The sequence below is a fragment of the Corvus kubaryi genome, unplaced genomic scaffold (assembly GCF_017639235.1).
Source record: "Corvus kubaryi isolate FWS band 111438036 unplaced genomic scaffold, C.kubaryi_AGA036_p1.0 37284, whole genome shotgun sequence".
NCBI lineage: Eukaryota > Metazoa > Chordata > Aves > Passeriformes > Corvidae > Corvus > Corvus kubaryi.
Genome location: NW_024581088.1, coordinates 5,780,202 through 5,794,028, shown reverse-complemented (window position 1 = coordinate 5,794,028; position 13,827 = coordinate 5,780,202). Strand labels below are relative to the sequence as shown.

At 43.5% G+C, this 13,827-nt stretch overlaps 1 protein-coding gene across 1 annotated transcript; it reads right to left on the bottom strand.

Moving 5' to 3' along the window:
* Nucleotides 1-2: 2 nt before the first annotated feature.
* Nucleotides 3-12,398, bottom strand: VKORC1L1 (vitamin K epoxide reductase complex subunit 1 like 1). Its single transcript, XM_042026080.1, has 3 exons — nucleotides 12,163-12,398; nucleotides 2,169-2,278; nucleotides 3-1,502 (listed from the first exon to the last, which is right to left on the bottom strand). The coding sequence occupies exons 1-3, from the start codon at nucleotides 12,354-12,356 to the stop codon at nucleotides 1,276-1,278; spliced, it is 531 nt and encodes a 176-aa protein (XP_041882014.1). The 5' UTR covers nucleotides 12,357-12,398; the 3' UTR covers nucleotides 3-1,275.
* Nucleotides 12,399-13,827: the final 1,429 nt, after the last annotated feature.

The window sequence follows — 13,827 nt, the reverse complement described above, 5'->3', positions numbered from 1 at the left end:
TATAATTCATTAATTATATGCACCACCACCCCCCCAATTAGTTCTTAGAAAGAGCAATGATAGCACTATATCACATTTCATTTTCAGGAGCACATTGACTTACTTTTCCCATTAAACAGGTTGCCCTTCCAAGAGATCTTATGTGTGTGTGTCAGGCCTAAAGTTCATTTCCCAATATAGCACAAACCAAAGATCCTGACCAAGATCAATTAAGGAACTGCTTTTTCAGTGCACTGCTTGGTTATCCTGCTCACTCAGTGGTTTCCACTGCAAATTGCAATTACTGCAGCATTCATAGAACATCAAACATTAGTAACACTGGCTGGCTGACCACAGCTTAAAATGAAACAGCTCTGCATGGAAATGGAGTCCTTTCAAAGAACACTTAATACACCAACCCCCAACCTGCAAATCAGCTTTTCATTGACCACATGAAGCTATTTTCGTTCTGTACAGAAATTAATGAGGTTGTCGTTTAATCAACATACTTCAGGTTTCAGCTTTAATTCCATTTTTGTTACTGGAGACAAAAAAAAAAAAAAAAAAAGGAAAAAAAAACCAAGAAAAAATGGAACCAACCCCAAGCATCATTCTTGTGAAAGCACAACAGTGAGAGCAGCAACTCCATGTTCTTTAGAGGTCACTTCTTCCCTCGTGTCAGTCGACTCTGAGCTGAACCCTCTGACAGCTCCTAACCAAACCCATGGGACAGTGAGTTCTCCAGGGATGAAACCAAGAGTTCTAATTTTATTTACAGCATAAGTCCTAGTCAAATCTAAGTCCATCAGCTAAAAAAAAAGAAAAAAGAAAAAAAAGAAAAAAAGAAAAAAAAAATACACATACTGTAAACATGGCAACATTAAATATGGTGATGCTAGTCTAGAGTATTTCATTTCATGATCACATCTTGTTATACCTGAATTTATATACAGGATATTTTATAGCAAGTGTTACCCACTTCACAAGTGGAAGGGGAAGAGAGAGAGAGAGAGCGTCTAGGTTTTGCTGTGGCTAAAACTCCTTCAAAGTAAAGTTAAAGCTTGTCTTTGATTGTTATAGAGCTTTCTTTCATAACCACATTTAAACTGAAGATTAGCACAGAGAAATTATCTGGGAGCCCCTTGAAATTTATAATTCAAAATTTCCGTTATGATTCTCGGGGGGTGGGGTGGGGGGGAGGTGGAAGTGTCTGATATGGAGAATAAAAAAATTACTGCAAAATAAACTTAATGGAAGTTGGGTCTTCAGACTGTCAGTCAAAAGTTCCAACAGGGGTTATTCCTGTTTGGGTTGGAGTTGCCTCTTCCAGGCCTCGTTCAAATAAACTAGTCGTTTGTAGTTGATGATAAAGAGAATGAAGTTCAGCAAATATGTGAGCACGCAGACAATGCAAAATTCCTTCAGCACGAAGTACAGAATGTATGCCAAGTACAGTGACCCTACTACAGACACTATGGAGGATGTCATGAGGATTAGAGCTGCTACTGCACTTGCTGTCATACCTGCAACAAGAGAGAGAAAGTTACTCATGCCTCTCCACACAGAGCAAAACTGAATTCAAACTCAGCCACTCAGCAACAGTTACACAGAACTCTGTTTAAAACACCACAGTTAAGAAGTGGATATTTGGAGGGGAGCATCTAAGGCTCTGTCTGACAGCCCTGTGATAAGGAGTGTGTGTAGTATGAACCATCCTCATATTCCTGAGTTATAGGAAAATTATTGGTCAAGTTATTTCTGTCGAGATTAACAACTTTATAGCAAACCAGAGAGTTACCAATAAATAGATATACATTACATTTCATGCACTTTTTTGCCTGCTCTCTCCATTACTCCTGCAAAACCTGCTCATTCCATTTTTATTCCCTCTCTTTTCCACCATGCAATCCAATGCCAAATATACTGGAGTGAAAATACCAGCACAGAAACTGTCTTCACACTTGTATTATTAATAGCATATCAGGAGAAAATGCAATTACTCTTGATATCAGTTGGGTTTTTAAGCCCTTTGGACTCATGTATCATTAGAGTGGTGCTAAAAAAACCCAAGATATAAAATTGGAAGCATTTATCTGCTTTCTTGCAGATTGTGCAATGCATATTGCTCTCCTCCTTCATCACCACAGCCCTGCTTTATACTTTAGGCTCTGAAGTGAAAGAATACTTACCAAGTAGCATTTGTAGTATATAAAACACGAGGCCAAAAACACTGTTTGACTGATTTATTGCACTGTCCTTTCCAAAGATGGAACCCAAGAGACCGAATCCTCGACCCCATCTGTAAAACAGGGAAACTCATTAACTCTTATTTGGGCACCTATTGTTTTACACAAGATTTCCAGTTCAGAGCTGCTGGGAAAAGCAAAGGACACGCATCCTGCCATGAGCTGTGTGGAATTCTGGAAAACCAAGCAGCTTGCAACAGGGGGAGCACTGGGCACAGCTTTATCCCACACCTTGCTGAATAAAGCTGTTTGACGCACCAAGAACTACCGAGTTCACACAGCTGCAATTTCACTGAACAGCACCTCTGCTTCCCAGGGCTGTAGTTTGGAGCTGTTTTGTCAAATAAACACCTCCTTCCCCCACTGACAGCTTTAGCAGCTCTCTGCATCACAGTAAATTGGACACAAGGTCACTACAAAGCCAAGGGAAGATGGTACAAGTGGTAAGGATTTGTTCCAGCTCTGCCAGAGCTCACCTCGCTGGATCAGAGCAGGAGAATCAGGACATAAATTTGTATCTCAGCTGCTCCTCAGTCTAACAGCTCAGGAGGAACCCAAATCTGTCAAGCACACAAGCTGAGGATGGCACCATCACAAGATCCCCAGCCCTCGTTTGTTGGAGCTCTTGCACACTGTGACACTTTGAACCAACACCTGAATCCACCACAAAGTGACTTTCAACTTTCTAGTGATAAGGCAGAAAGCAGCACAAGCCCTACAAAACTGCTGCTGCAGGAAGGAGGATGAAAGATTAAATTAGCAAATGTATTTGTGCCAGAAACCATTAATTCGATGCCCCAAGGCAGATCATGCCATTATTTGTAAAAGCAAAGTGACGACCCTATTTATTAGTGTTACTTGAAAAGATGAAGTTATTTTACTACTCCACTTAACAGGTAATTTAACTCACAAGAGCACATTGGAATATCTGCCAGCAGATTTTTGGAGCACCAAGCCAAGCACCACACAATTGCTTCACATTAACCAGGTTAACTGAGCAAGGTAAAAAAGGTGCCATTCCTCATTCTGCTGCAGCAGAAAACTCCAAGGAAAATGCAGTTTTCAGGAAGTTTCTTGTCCTAGAGGCAGTGGCCCTGCTGGACCAAGATACTGCTCAGGTTTGTCCCTGCACGTGGCAGGAAGGTTGCTGATGTAACTCACTACACCTGGGACCTGCCACCACCACATCACAAGCAGTCTTCTCACAGAAAGAGGTACTGCAATAAGGACAATTTAATATCATCTCCAAAATACTTTCTAGTCTCACAGCCATCTGTGCTAAACGCATTTAAACTCATAATTTTAATTGCAGACTAAGTCTGAATTCACTATTAATACTCTTGTGCTCTTCTCCCCAAGAAACCCAGCAGGTCCCAATTCCTAGAAAGCAGATTTACTGTATAAACAGTCAAAAATTAAACATACTTTCAGCTAGTTTGGTCTCAAATCTTTTAAAAGTGGAACTTCTGTGACAAAATTAAGCTTCAAGGCAGCACAGACAGTGCTTTTCCAAGGGACAGAGTCTCAGCATCCCAGAGCTGCCAGACATGGAGTTGCAGGGAAGAGCAGTGCAGAACTGCCTGGCTCCCTGCTCTCATCCCAGGACAACTCTGAGGCTATGGGATTACAAAGAATTACAAAGAATCTCAGTTATGACAAATTTTCCTCCCACACCTTGAATGCTATCTGGATTTTAAGTGAGAACTGTTAATTTTTTAGCCTTCCTTTGATAAGATGGTCACAGCACATGCAACAATTGTCTTGTGCTGTCCAATTTGCAAAGGCCAAATTAAAGAGCCACACAGATATATTAAAGGAATTATCATTTTTACATTTAATAGTCTATATTTATTTTTCTGTATTACTACATTTACAGATGCTTCAGCTTGCCATCCACAGGTTCAGTTTCTTGTTCTGGTCTCCAAGTGAGAATTCTTTGCAGTGTGACATTAAAGTGATTTGAACACACTCAGGCTTTCCTGCACAACCCAAACTGTGCAAAGGTTCAGCATCATCCTAACTCCAAATAACTGCGGGATGCTGAATCCCTCCCCTGTGTGAGTGCTCTCACCTCTGATGCTCAGCACATCCTGTGGTGTCTGAGAGCAAACTCGAGCTTAAAATACCAGAAATTTCCTTTTACAGAAGCTGACCCTGCAGTTATTCTGCAAGAGAATAAAATGTTGCTGGTGGAAGGATAATGAGTTCCAGCCCTTCCTGAGAGTCAGAGTCCCGGAGTGATCTGTGCAGAGCTGCAAGGTCAGAGCACAGGGAAAGCTTTTTCCACATGCAAGAGTTCATTAAGTGTCTTGTTGGCCTTGTAGCAGCTTTGAGGACATCAAGTATTAAATTTCAGCCCATGCAGTCCAGGTCTAATCTCACATCTTATTCCACACACTCGGAGACAGCTAAGCAGCTTGGGGTTTAACATGGAGCACTTTTCCCCAGCCTTATAAGGTTTGGAGTGGGAGCAAGTGTTCTGCATCAAACTGAAAAGCAAAGTATTTAAACTTGATATATTTACTTTGTATACTCCCTTTCCCATCTCATTTCCCTACTGAAAAGTCTAAATCGTGTCCTAATTTTATTAAGGTTGTAAAACCCACAATGAACCAGGAACTTTTGCAAGTGGAGGAAGGATAAACAGTGAGTAGATAATGTTCCTTTTCACACCCAACTCAGGTGTGAATTGCCTGATTTATGAGAACTTTGAAAGTCTAAAATAATACGGCAAACAAATAGCAAGAATAAAGTCCTAACAGCACGATAAGCTTCAAAAAATAAACACAGAAGTCTTTCATGTAATCTGCCTTTTACAAAAAAACCTAATTTACAAGAAGTGTTATTAACTCGCATCAATTTTTTTTTGGATACAGAATGCTAAACAAAACGACCTGCAGTAATTACAGAGCTGCTTGCACAGCAAGATAAAAGCACAGCCCAATTTCACCAAGTTTTTCCCGGTACTGACTGGTGGCTCCCATCCCTGAGGATCAGGAGTTCCGCGCTGAGATCCAGGTCGAAGTCACTCGAGGTGACTCAGAGCACTCTGACAAACATACGAGCCAAACCCACTTTCACCACACCCAAGTTTCACTCCTATTAAAAAATAAAAAGCAATCTGAACTAACTACAAGGAACAGACCTTTAAGACATCTTTGTAACTTAATTTCCCTCCCTATCTGCATGTACAACTCTGAATGTTCTTTAAAAAGTTAAATAATGATTCAAGAAATAAAGTGTTTCATCTACTTTCCCAACATCTAAAATGGAGCACTACAGTGACTTTCAGTCCAATGTGCACTATCTTATTTTAAGTTATTATCCACCCTCTAAACAATGCCCCTTTTGGTTTGAGGTACTTCTCAAAGCTCAGCACTGTTGCATTTTTAGAAGTTTAAAGCAGTATTTGTGTGCAATTGCTACTTCTTAACAGGAAGAATAAAAGAACTGAGGTCACTGTAATCCACAAGTGACAGACCTCCAATAAAATCTTACACTTTTAAATAATTTAAAACTCTTTTGCACAATTATGAACATCCTCTGTGTTCCAGAGCAGCATATTAGGGGACACACTTGAAACATTTTAGCATAATTTAGCAGAGAAAATGCTAAAAGGGAACCCAAGAACCTCATTTAGTCCCCCAGCATCTCAAGTATTTTAGAAGACAAGCAAACAACCTTCCAGTTTAACAAGTTAAAAGCTATGAGTTATCAGCATTGGCTCAAAAAGCAGCAGAATTCCAAGCCTGCCAAACACACCAAGTCAAACAAACAAAACAAAAAGTGTCTATTTAGCCAGGAGCTGGATTAGTGTCCCATGCAGTCCTGGTAAGAAATGCTGGAGTGTTTTTGTAGCCAAGCCCCAGCTCTGACAGTTACCTGCAGATGTTTTAAACAGTTTTGCCATAGACATCATTCCCCGAGATGCTTTCCTTGGCCTCCCACTAAGGATCAGCTTAAACTTCTGAACTGGGGTTTCACCTGCACCAACACTTGGCAGCCACCCCTGAAGCCTTCCAGGATGGACCAGATGCTTTGTGAGCACTTTTGACCTCAACAACCACCCCTGGTGATGACCAGAACCACATCCCCTCAATTTCACCTGGTAACCCCCTTAGTTTTTATGCCCAGAACTGAACTAACCCCTGGAAATTCATTTGAACATGGAAAGAACTGTACTGGATGAGGGCAGGCCCAGCAGCAGATGCCTTGAACAAAGCACACAATTCCCAGGTCACATTCCAGTGTCCTTAAGGAATGTTAGAAAATTCAATCAAATCCTTCAGGGAACCAGATTATTCCAAGGCATGTCTGATCCAACATCTCTGCATTTGTGCAGCAGCAGCTTTGCCAACACAATTCTCTCTCTCAGGTGTTGGGTTTGGTGCAATGAAAAGGGCAAACAATTTTAAAAATTCTGTACTCAGAAAACTGCAAGAAAAGAACTCAAGTTAGGGGTTTTTTTTGGGTAGCAGGAGGTTACTAAAAGCCTCTCATTTCAGGATTATTTATCATCCCATGAGCATTATTTTGTTATCAACAGCAAGAACCCCTTACCACTTTGTAACCCCAAGGAAACAATAAATCTGATTTTCTAAAAAGAAAAAAAAGGCTTCACTTGACAAGCGATGTGCACATTTCCTTAAGCACCACTGGACTCCTGAGATAAGTTCTGGACTAGAGTGAAAGTTCTCAGAGGGGAGCAGAGCTCACACCCTGCTTTCAGTGAAAAGCTCATATAAAGGTCAAAGGATCTGGAGCATGTTAAGAAACTTTGGTTGCAACTTCTTTCCAGCTTCACTAGAGATTTTGGATTAAACCTAATTGATGGTTTCAAGGCCATTCAAACAGTTTTAATAAATGAAGTAAAAGCCTTCAATTAGAAGCCACAAGAAAGAAGATTAAAAATTGCCATTTGTAAATCTGCCAGGAGTGCTCCAAAATGTTGATACACTTAATTTCACGTTGAAATCTATCAGCAGTATTTAGCATAACCAAATGAGATTTTGTTCTATATATCCTCCAGCTCTACTTCAGAAACAGTCTGTGAAAAATCTGTGTCTAGATCAGCAAAATCTTAAGCAGACAGTGGGTAATTATTTCATAGCAGCATTTACAGAGGCACTGGCTATTCAAGCTACAAGCCAACAGCACTGATTCCTTCTACATAATCTTTTCTATTAAGCTACCATAAAGGAAGCCCAAGTTTGAATTAAAGGCACTTTGTTAAATTTACTTTGCACCAGGCAAAAGAATTCTTAGCCCTATTGCAAATTCCAGACAAGCTGGAAATTATATATATATATGAAAAGCAAAAATAAACATGTTTGTGTGAGCACTGTAAGGATGGAAAATAAGATTCCCATAGTAAGGGCACTGCTGTGTATTGTAAAAGATGTGCCTCAGTCACTAAGGGTTGTACCAGTATTAAATCATCCAATTTCTACTAGAAAGATGGGGAAAAAAACCCCACTTGAGTTATCAGCTTCTGCCGCTTTAAGAGCAACTTTAAAACTCAAAGCTGGTTTCTACCAGCATTCCTGAAACACCTTCCCTCTGCTGCACATGGAATAAGCTCTGAATCCTCCCTGCCCACACCCTAAGCCTCTGCTCCCTGCCTCCCCATGCTGTGCCAGTCCTGGCTCCTGTTTGCACAGTGCCAGCCCAGCTGGGGACAAGGGACAGAGAACCTTGGCTCCCAGGGCAGGGTTTCCCTTCAGCAGAGGAGTGACTGTGGGTCTCCCTCCCTTCCCCTGTGGCGCTGAATTTGTCTCCTCCAATTTCTCCCTGCCCAATTCCAAACCAGAGATCTTCCAAGCTTCCCTCAGACAGCAAACCCAGTGAATCCGGAATCACTGAAGAAGCCCTGTTACACCTCCTAACACCTTGTATCAGTCACTAACACTGGCAGCTGAAAACCTCAAACATATCTGAATATTTATCTGCAGGTACAGCAATAAAAAAAATCCTGGGATATCAGGAATTTATTATTATTAATATAAATGATAACTGCTACATAGTGTTCTTCACCTGGAATTAAGCAAACTTGACAGACAAGTTTACAGAACTGCTCCACAACAGAGCTCAGTGGGAACCTGGTTAAACATCAGGTTAGGGAGGGTCTGGGAAGTTTTCTCCATGTGCCATTTCCTTGGGCAATGGGGTTGTTCTTGTCAACTTGATAAAGATGCACCAGAACAGTTCTAGCAAGGTGTGCTCTGTGAAAAACCAGCACGGGGCAGTTTTACCCGCAGTTCTTAGAGCAATTCACACCCACTCTGCAGAGGAATGAGCTCTACACCAGCACAATCTCCACAGCTCTGACGGCAAAGCAAGCAAACAGAACACGAGAGGTGTAAATTCACTGTTTAAAGTGATTTCTGAATGTGAGCAGAACCACACAATAATGCTACACCTGTCACAGGCCACCCTTTCAGACCTGCCCACAACACACACCAAATGTAACAGGCATTTTCAGGAACTACCAGGTGAGTATTTTGGTGCATCCACTAGAAAACACAAGGTGGACAGGCAGCTTGGTCTTGAGGAAGGTGTCCCTGCCCATGGCACGGGAGCTGGAACAAGATGAACTTGAAGGTCCCTTCCAACCCAAACCATTCTGTCACATCACACTTCTTCAGAACTTTTCAGAGTGCCTCAAACACAAGACACCAATCCAAGACCTTGCCCACAAGCATAAAGTTCACAACAGGGAATTCCTAAAATATCAATTCCATCCAGATTCTCAAAATGCTATTTTGACTCTAGAACTACTTCAACAATCAGCTAAAGATCAATATTGACTATTGCCAAACCTCTTCACTGACGCAGCTGCAAATATTGCTACAGATATACACGACACGTGCCCTTTGCTCGTCTGTGCTGCTGTCTTGAGGCTCTGTCACAGTGGGTACAGCATTAATTAATGCATGCCAGGCTACAAAACCTCCTTCAAAACCACTAATTTGCCCTGCAGGAACCTCCAATTCACCAAGACAGAAAGCAGAAATGTATTAGAAGACCCCAAAAGCTCTCAGAGCATGCAAAAGACCAAAGCCAAAGGCTCTGGGTCTCTGCATTACTACTTAAAGGTCACATTTTATTTCAAGCTGTAGCATGACCTGTATGACTTGAAATGTGTTTTATTACTTTAATTCCCTCTGTGAAACTACAGCAAGACCAAAAATATTTTTCAGGAACTGCTATTAGTCTGTTTCATTATAAATAAAGCCACTCTTGCCACTTAATTATTCTCAAATATAAGACAGCAATTAATTTCAAATAAATGCAGCCACTGCCAAAGGAAATGTTAGGTATTGCCCTAACACCTGCCCTTATTAGCCACTCCTTAACAGTTTTTATTTTTAAACTATTTCATGAACTTTCTCCTTGATAAAAACTTGAAATATGCTGACCATTCATGTTTTGGGTAAGGGATACTGGGAAGGTATCTCTCTAACATAATCTTCTGCATGAGTCAGGCTCTGATAGGAGATTTTCTGTGCTCCTCCCTCTGCATGCTGGCAGTCTTTACATTTCTGTTCTTCTTTTTGTGCCAATCCCAGATCTGGCTTAAAAGCAAGACTTGGAAATACCAACAGCTGGTGAAAAAAACTCCGCCCAAAATACCAGAAAGTCAGCTCAGGAAGGAATAAATGGATTTATTCTAATTATTCTATGCATTTAAAATTAATCCTACCAGCATTAAGTGCTTTTTAAAGTTCAGCCCACTCTTGGAGTCAAAACTCAAGATGTGAAGATTGTAACATTCCAATTCCATCAGCAAATCCAGCTTAAATAAAAAGTCACACAATCCAATGAACCATCTAAAAGCCAAGGTAGAAACAGAAGTTTCTCACCCAGTTAACTCTGCAGAGTTAACTGTAATAATTAGCTAATCAATTAATTTCTGATTGTCAGTGTGACAGCTTAATGAGCAAAGAAAAGTGAAAGTTAAATCTGAAAAAGCTGGAACACAAGATTGAAACTCTACTACCCCAGTGGAATCTAAAGTGTGGTTAAAAGTTCCTTTCAGAAATCAAGTTCCTGAGAAACTTTGGAGATGTGGGAACAAAGAACATTCACTTGGAGAAAGTGAGAGAGAATGATGGATGGGGAGCTGTGGCAACATGGAAAATAAGATTAATTTATTTCCAAGTTTAATGCCTTGCCCTCCGGCCTTACTTTTAAAGCAAAACTCCCCCTCTGTGTCCTGCACAGCCTGGAAAGCAAATTCTTCTCCAAATATGGCTTCACTGAACAGAACTTGCACGTTCCTTTTCCACAAACTCCTTTTACCACCTGCTCCAATGATCACGAGCTCTCCTGGCATTTGCAATGCTTCACTCCAGGCATGATTCTCCTAGCAACTGCTGGGAGATTTTAGTGCATTTTATCCCTAACTCTTCACATTATCATATAGAATTCCTACAGTAAAGGATTTCCAGGTCTTACTCAACGTGTCAGCTGCAGCATTGCTAATGAATGCTGCAATTACTGAGCATGATTCCATAATTAGAAATAATTCCAATTATATCTTTAGGTGATTTCCTTCTCCCCAGCCTTCAGTAAACACAGGTCGAAACTGTGACATCAAGTTCCCTGTCACAACAGCAGCATCTGTGCAACATCAAAAAGCTGTTGGAGGACCAATTCTATACAAAACCAGGCTACTCAATACTTAAATCTCTGTTATTCTCTTTTTACCCCTGTATGTGTAATCAAAGTTAAATTACTCATAAGACTCACGTGGTTTAATCTCAATAGTCTAAGCACAATTTAATTTATATCATTTTAATTTATCTGGTGAGTTTATTGAAGTCTCCTCCCTAGTTAGAGCCAAACTTTGCATTTCAGGACACTCCCCAACCAGAGATATGAACAAGCACCTTCACAAACTAAAGATGACCTGAGACAGACAGAAAAGCAGAGTTAAAGCCTTCACTCAATCACAATATCAGGTGGCCAGAGATACAGATCTCTGTCACATAATCCCACTTCTATCAGCACAGAAGAGGTTTTAAGAATAAGAGTCCCCTGGATGTTTTGCCTCAACAATTTCACAGCCAGAGTATGGGAACATTCTCTCAAACTGCCTTGTTATGATGATACAGCAAGTACCTCTATAAAAACTGTTACAGCTTTTGCACAGGTTGCAGTGAGAGGGGGAAAAAGTAAATCTCAAGTACTCATTCAGCTGAAGACACTAACATGATAATAACAAAATTCTCCTTAAAAAAAAAAAAAGAAAGCATTCAATACATAGACTTGCTCAATAACCAAATTTATACACTGACTCTCCTAACAGAAATAAGAGCCCTTGGCCTTTAGAAAACAACTGCTAAACTGGCTGGATGTCTGCAAAGTAAGTCAGGATTTGGACTGGGCTTTTGCTGCAGAGGCATCCAAGCCTCCCTTGAATGAAGCACTTCCTCTGTATCACAAAAGCATCTCCTGTGCAGCCAGGAGACATCCCAGTGAAAACGCAATACAAATACTGCAATTAAAACTAACAAAGCACACCACCTGCAACTGGACTTGTTTATGTTATCCATAACCACTACTCACAGCGACAGCACTTCACTCTAAGGAGCCTTTACCACTAAAACGCCTGTCACTCCACCTAATTACCATTGATTACAACACAGCAATTGCGGGTGCCTCACCCTCCAGCCCGCAGTGATCCCGAAAAACCCCGCTCCCACAGCGGCCCTGCAGCGATGGGGCTGCCCCAAACCGGGAGCGCTGACCCCCGCCCCAGACTGCCCCGACCCCTCCGTGCCCCCGCCCGGCCCACAGCCCCTTCGAGCACCGCCCCGGGCCCCCAGCACCCCCGAGAACCGGAGGCAGCGCTCCGGCTCCCGTCCCCACCGCTCCCGCAGCCCTCAGCCCCTTCCCCCCGCGGGGGCGGCGGCGGCTCCCACCCGCGCCTCACCTGGAGGTGATGGCGGCGGAGCAGCGCACCCGCTCGCTGAGGTCGCACAGGGCCTGGTAGTGGCTGTCGCGGCCCTTTTCGCGCTCCAGGTGGCAGGCGTACAGGGAGAGCAGGATGCCGGCGGCGCACACGGCGGACCGCGCCACCCGCTCCCAGCGCGGCACCGACACCCGCAGCAGGACGGGCGCCGCCATCTTGCCCCGTCCCTCCGCCTCAGCCCGCGACGCGCGCCCAGCGCCGGCCCGCCCCGCGCACGCGCACGCTCCCCTCATTGGCCCGCCGCGCACGCGCGCGCGCCCCTCATTGGCCGGGCGGGCGGGCGCGCCGCAGCCCCCTCCCCCCCCCCCGGGGCCCCCCCCCCCCGGCCGCTCGCGCCGGACGTGGCGCCTCGCGACAACGTCACGTCAGGCCTGGGCGGGGGAGGGGCGTGGCGTAGCGCCCCCTGGCGGCCGCCGGGAGGCCCGGCAGAGTCCCCTCACGCCCCCGCCCCGCCTGATTCCAGCCGGAAAATGGGCTTTTCCTCACGTTTTTTTTTCCCTCAGATCTGGGACGCGGGAGAAACTGGGCAGTTCCGGAAAATGCGAAAAAAAAAAAAAAAAGAATCTTAGCGGCTGACTTGAGGCTCGGGGATGATGTGTCACTTCACCGGAGCTAAGGTGATGTGAGCCTCAGCCCCGTTCTCCAGGTGTTTTTCCGTGATTTTTGGACAGAATGAGCCGAACTCCCGCATCCTGCAGACACAGAGAGCCCATCTGGTGTGCAGAGGGCCTGTTACACTCCCCAAAGTTCAGCACGAGATTTCCTGGGGTGTGCAATTTGGATAAACGATACAAGACGCGTATCAGAAGTTTGTTTTTCCTAGCGCACACCACAGCCTGGTGCTCCACTTGGCTCGGGAACAGCTGCTGATGGATTCCCCCAGGGCTCGGGAGATTACGCCTTGCACTTGAGCAATGGCATTTCATTGCTTGTTTCCCAGATTTGGGATCGCATTCCATCACTCTGGGTCACAATAAAAATGGACACAACCCAAAATCAGGGCTGGATCTTCTCTCTTTCACAGAAGAAGCATCGACACCTGCCTGGTGCTTAAAGAATCACTTAATCCCTGTGGTGTACCCACACAAAAGTCATGGCAGCTGGAAAAAACCAATCTTTGTTCGCTGTAAACATCACCACAACCACCGTTATTGCTGATTTTCGGGATGGCCACCGGCTACTCGTTCTCTTGCCCTTCCCAAAATCCTTGTGCGTTGTGGGCATCAGCAGATGCGAGGGTGAGCCAGTACAAAAGGGAGCTCTGGAGTCTTCCCAAGGAAAGCAGGAGAACAAAGCACAATGGCAGCATTCATCCCGCCGGCAGTGCCATCCTGCCCTCATTGTTCTGCAAAACAAAACAAATCCAAGAGGGACGCGGCGGCAAAATGACTTCAAGCGTCAAGAATCCCTCTGCCAGCAAAAGAAAAAAAAAAAAAGAAAAAAGAGAAAAGGGAAAATTGAAAACTATTAATTAAAAAGCATTGAGAAAAGCACTCATTAAGAAACGAGTTGCTTGAACTCTAGAAAAGCGAAATTATAACTCCTGCTTTCTATGCCGTGATTTGCTTTCAGTGGGAACAAGGGACAATGGGAAAGGAGTGGAGATGACCGAGATGGAAGAGGGTG

What these genes read in the sequence shown, in the direction of transcription:
- VKORC1L1 (XM_042026080.1), bottom strand. Translation starts at nt 12,356, where the DNA reads ATGGCGGCGCCCGTCCTGCTGCGGGTGTCGGTGCCGCGCTGGGAGCGG. An exon ending in TCCGCCGCCATCACCTCCAG is followed by an intron (nt 2,279 to 12,162) that starts GTGAGGCGCGGG and finishes CCTGTTTTACAG; the next exon opens with ATGGGGTCGAGGATTCGGTC. An exon ending in TATACTACAAATGCTACTTG is followed by an intron (nt 1,503 to 2,168) that starts GTAAGTATTCTT and finishes CTCTTGTTGCAG; the next exon opens with GTATGACAGCAAGTGCAGTA.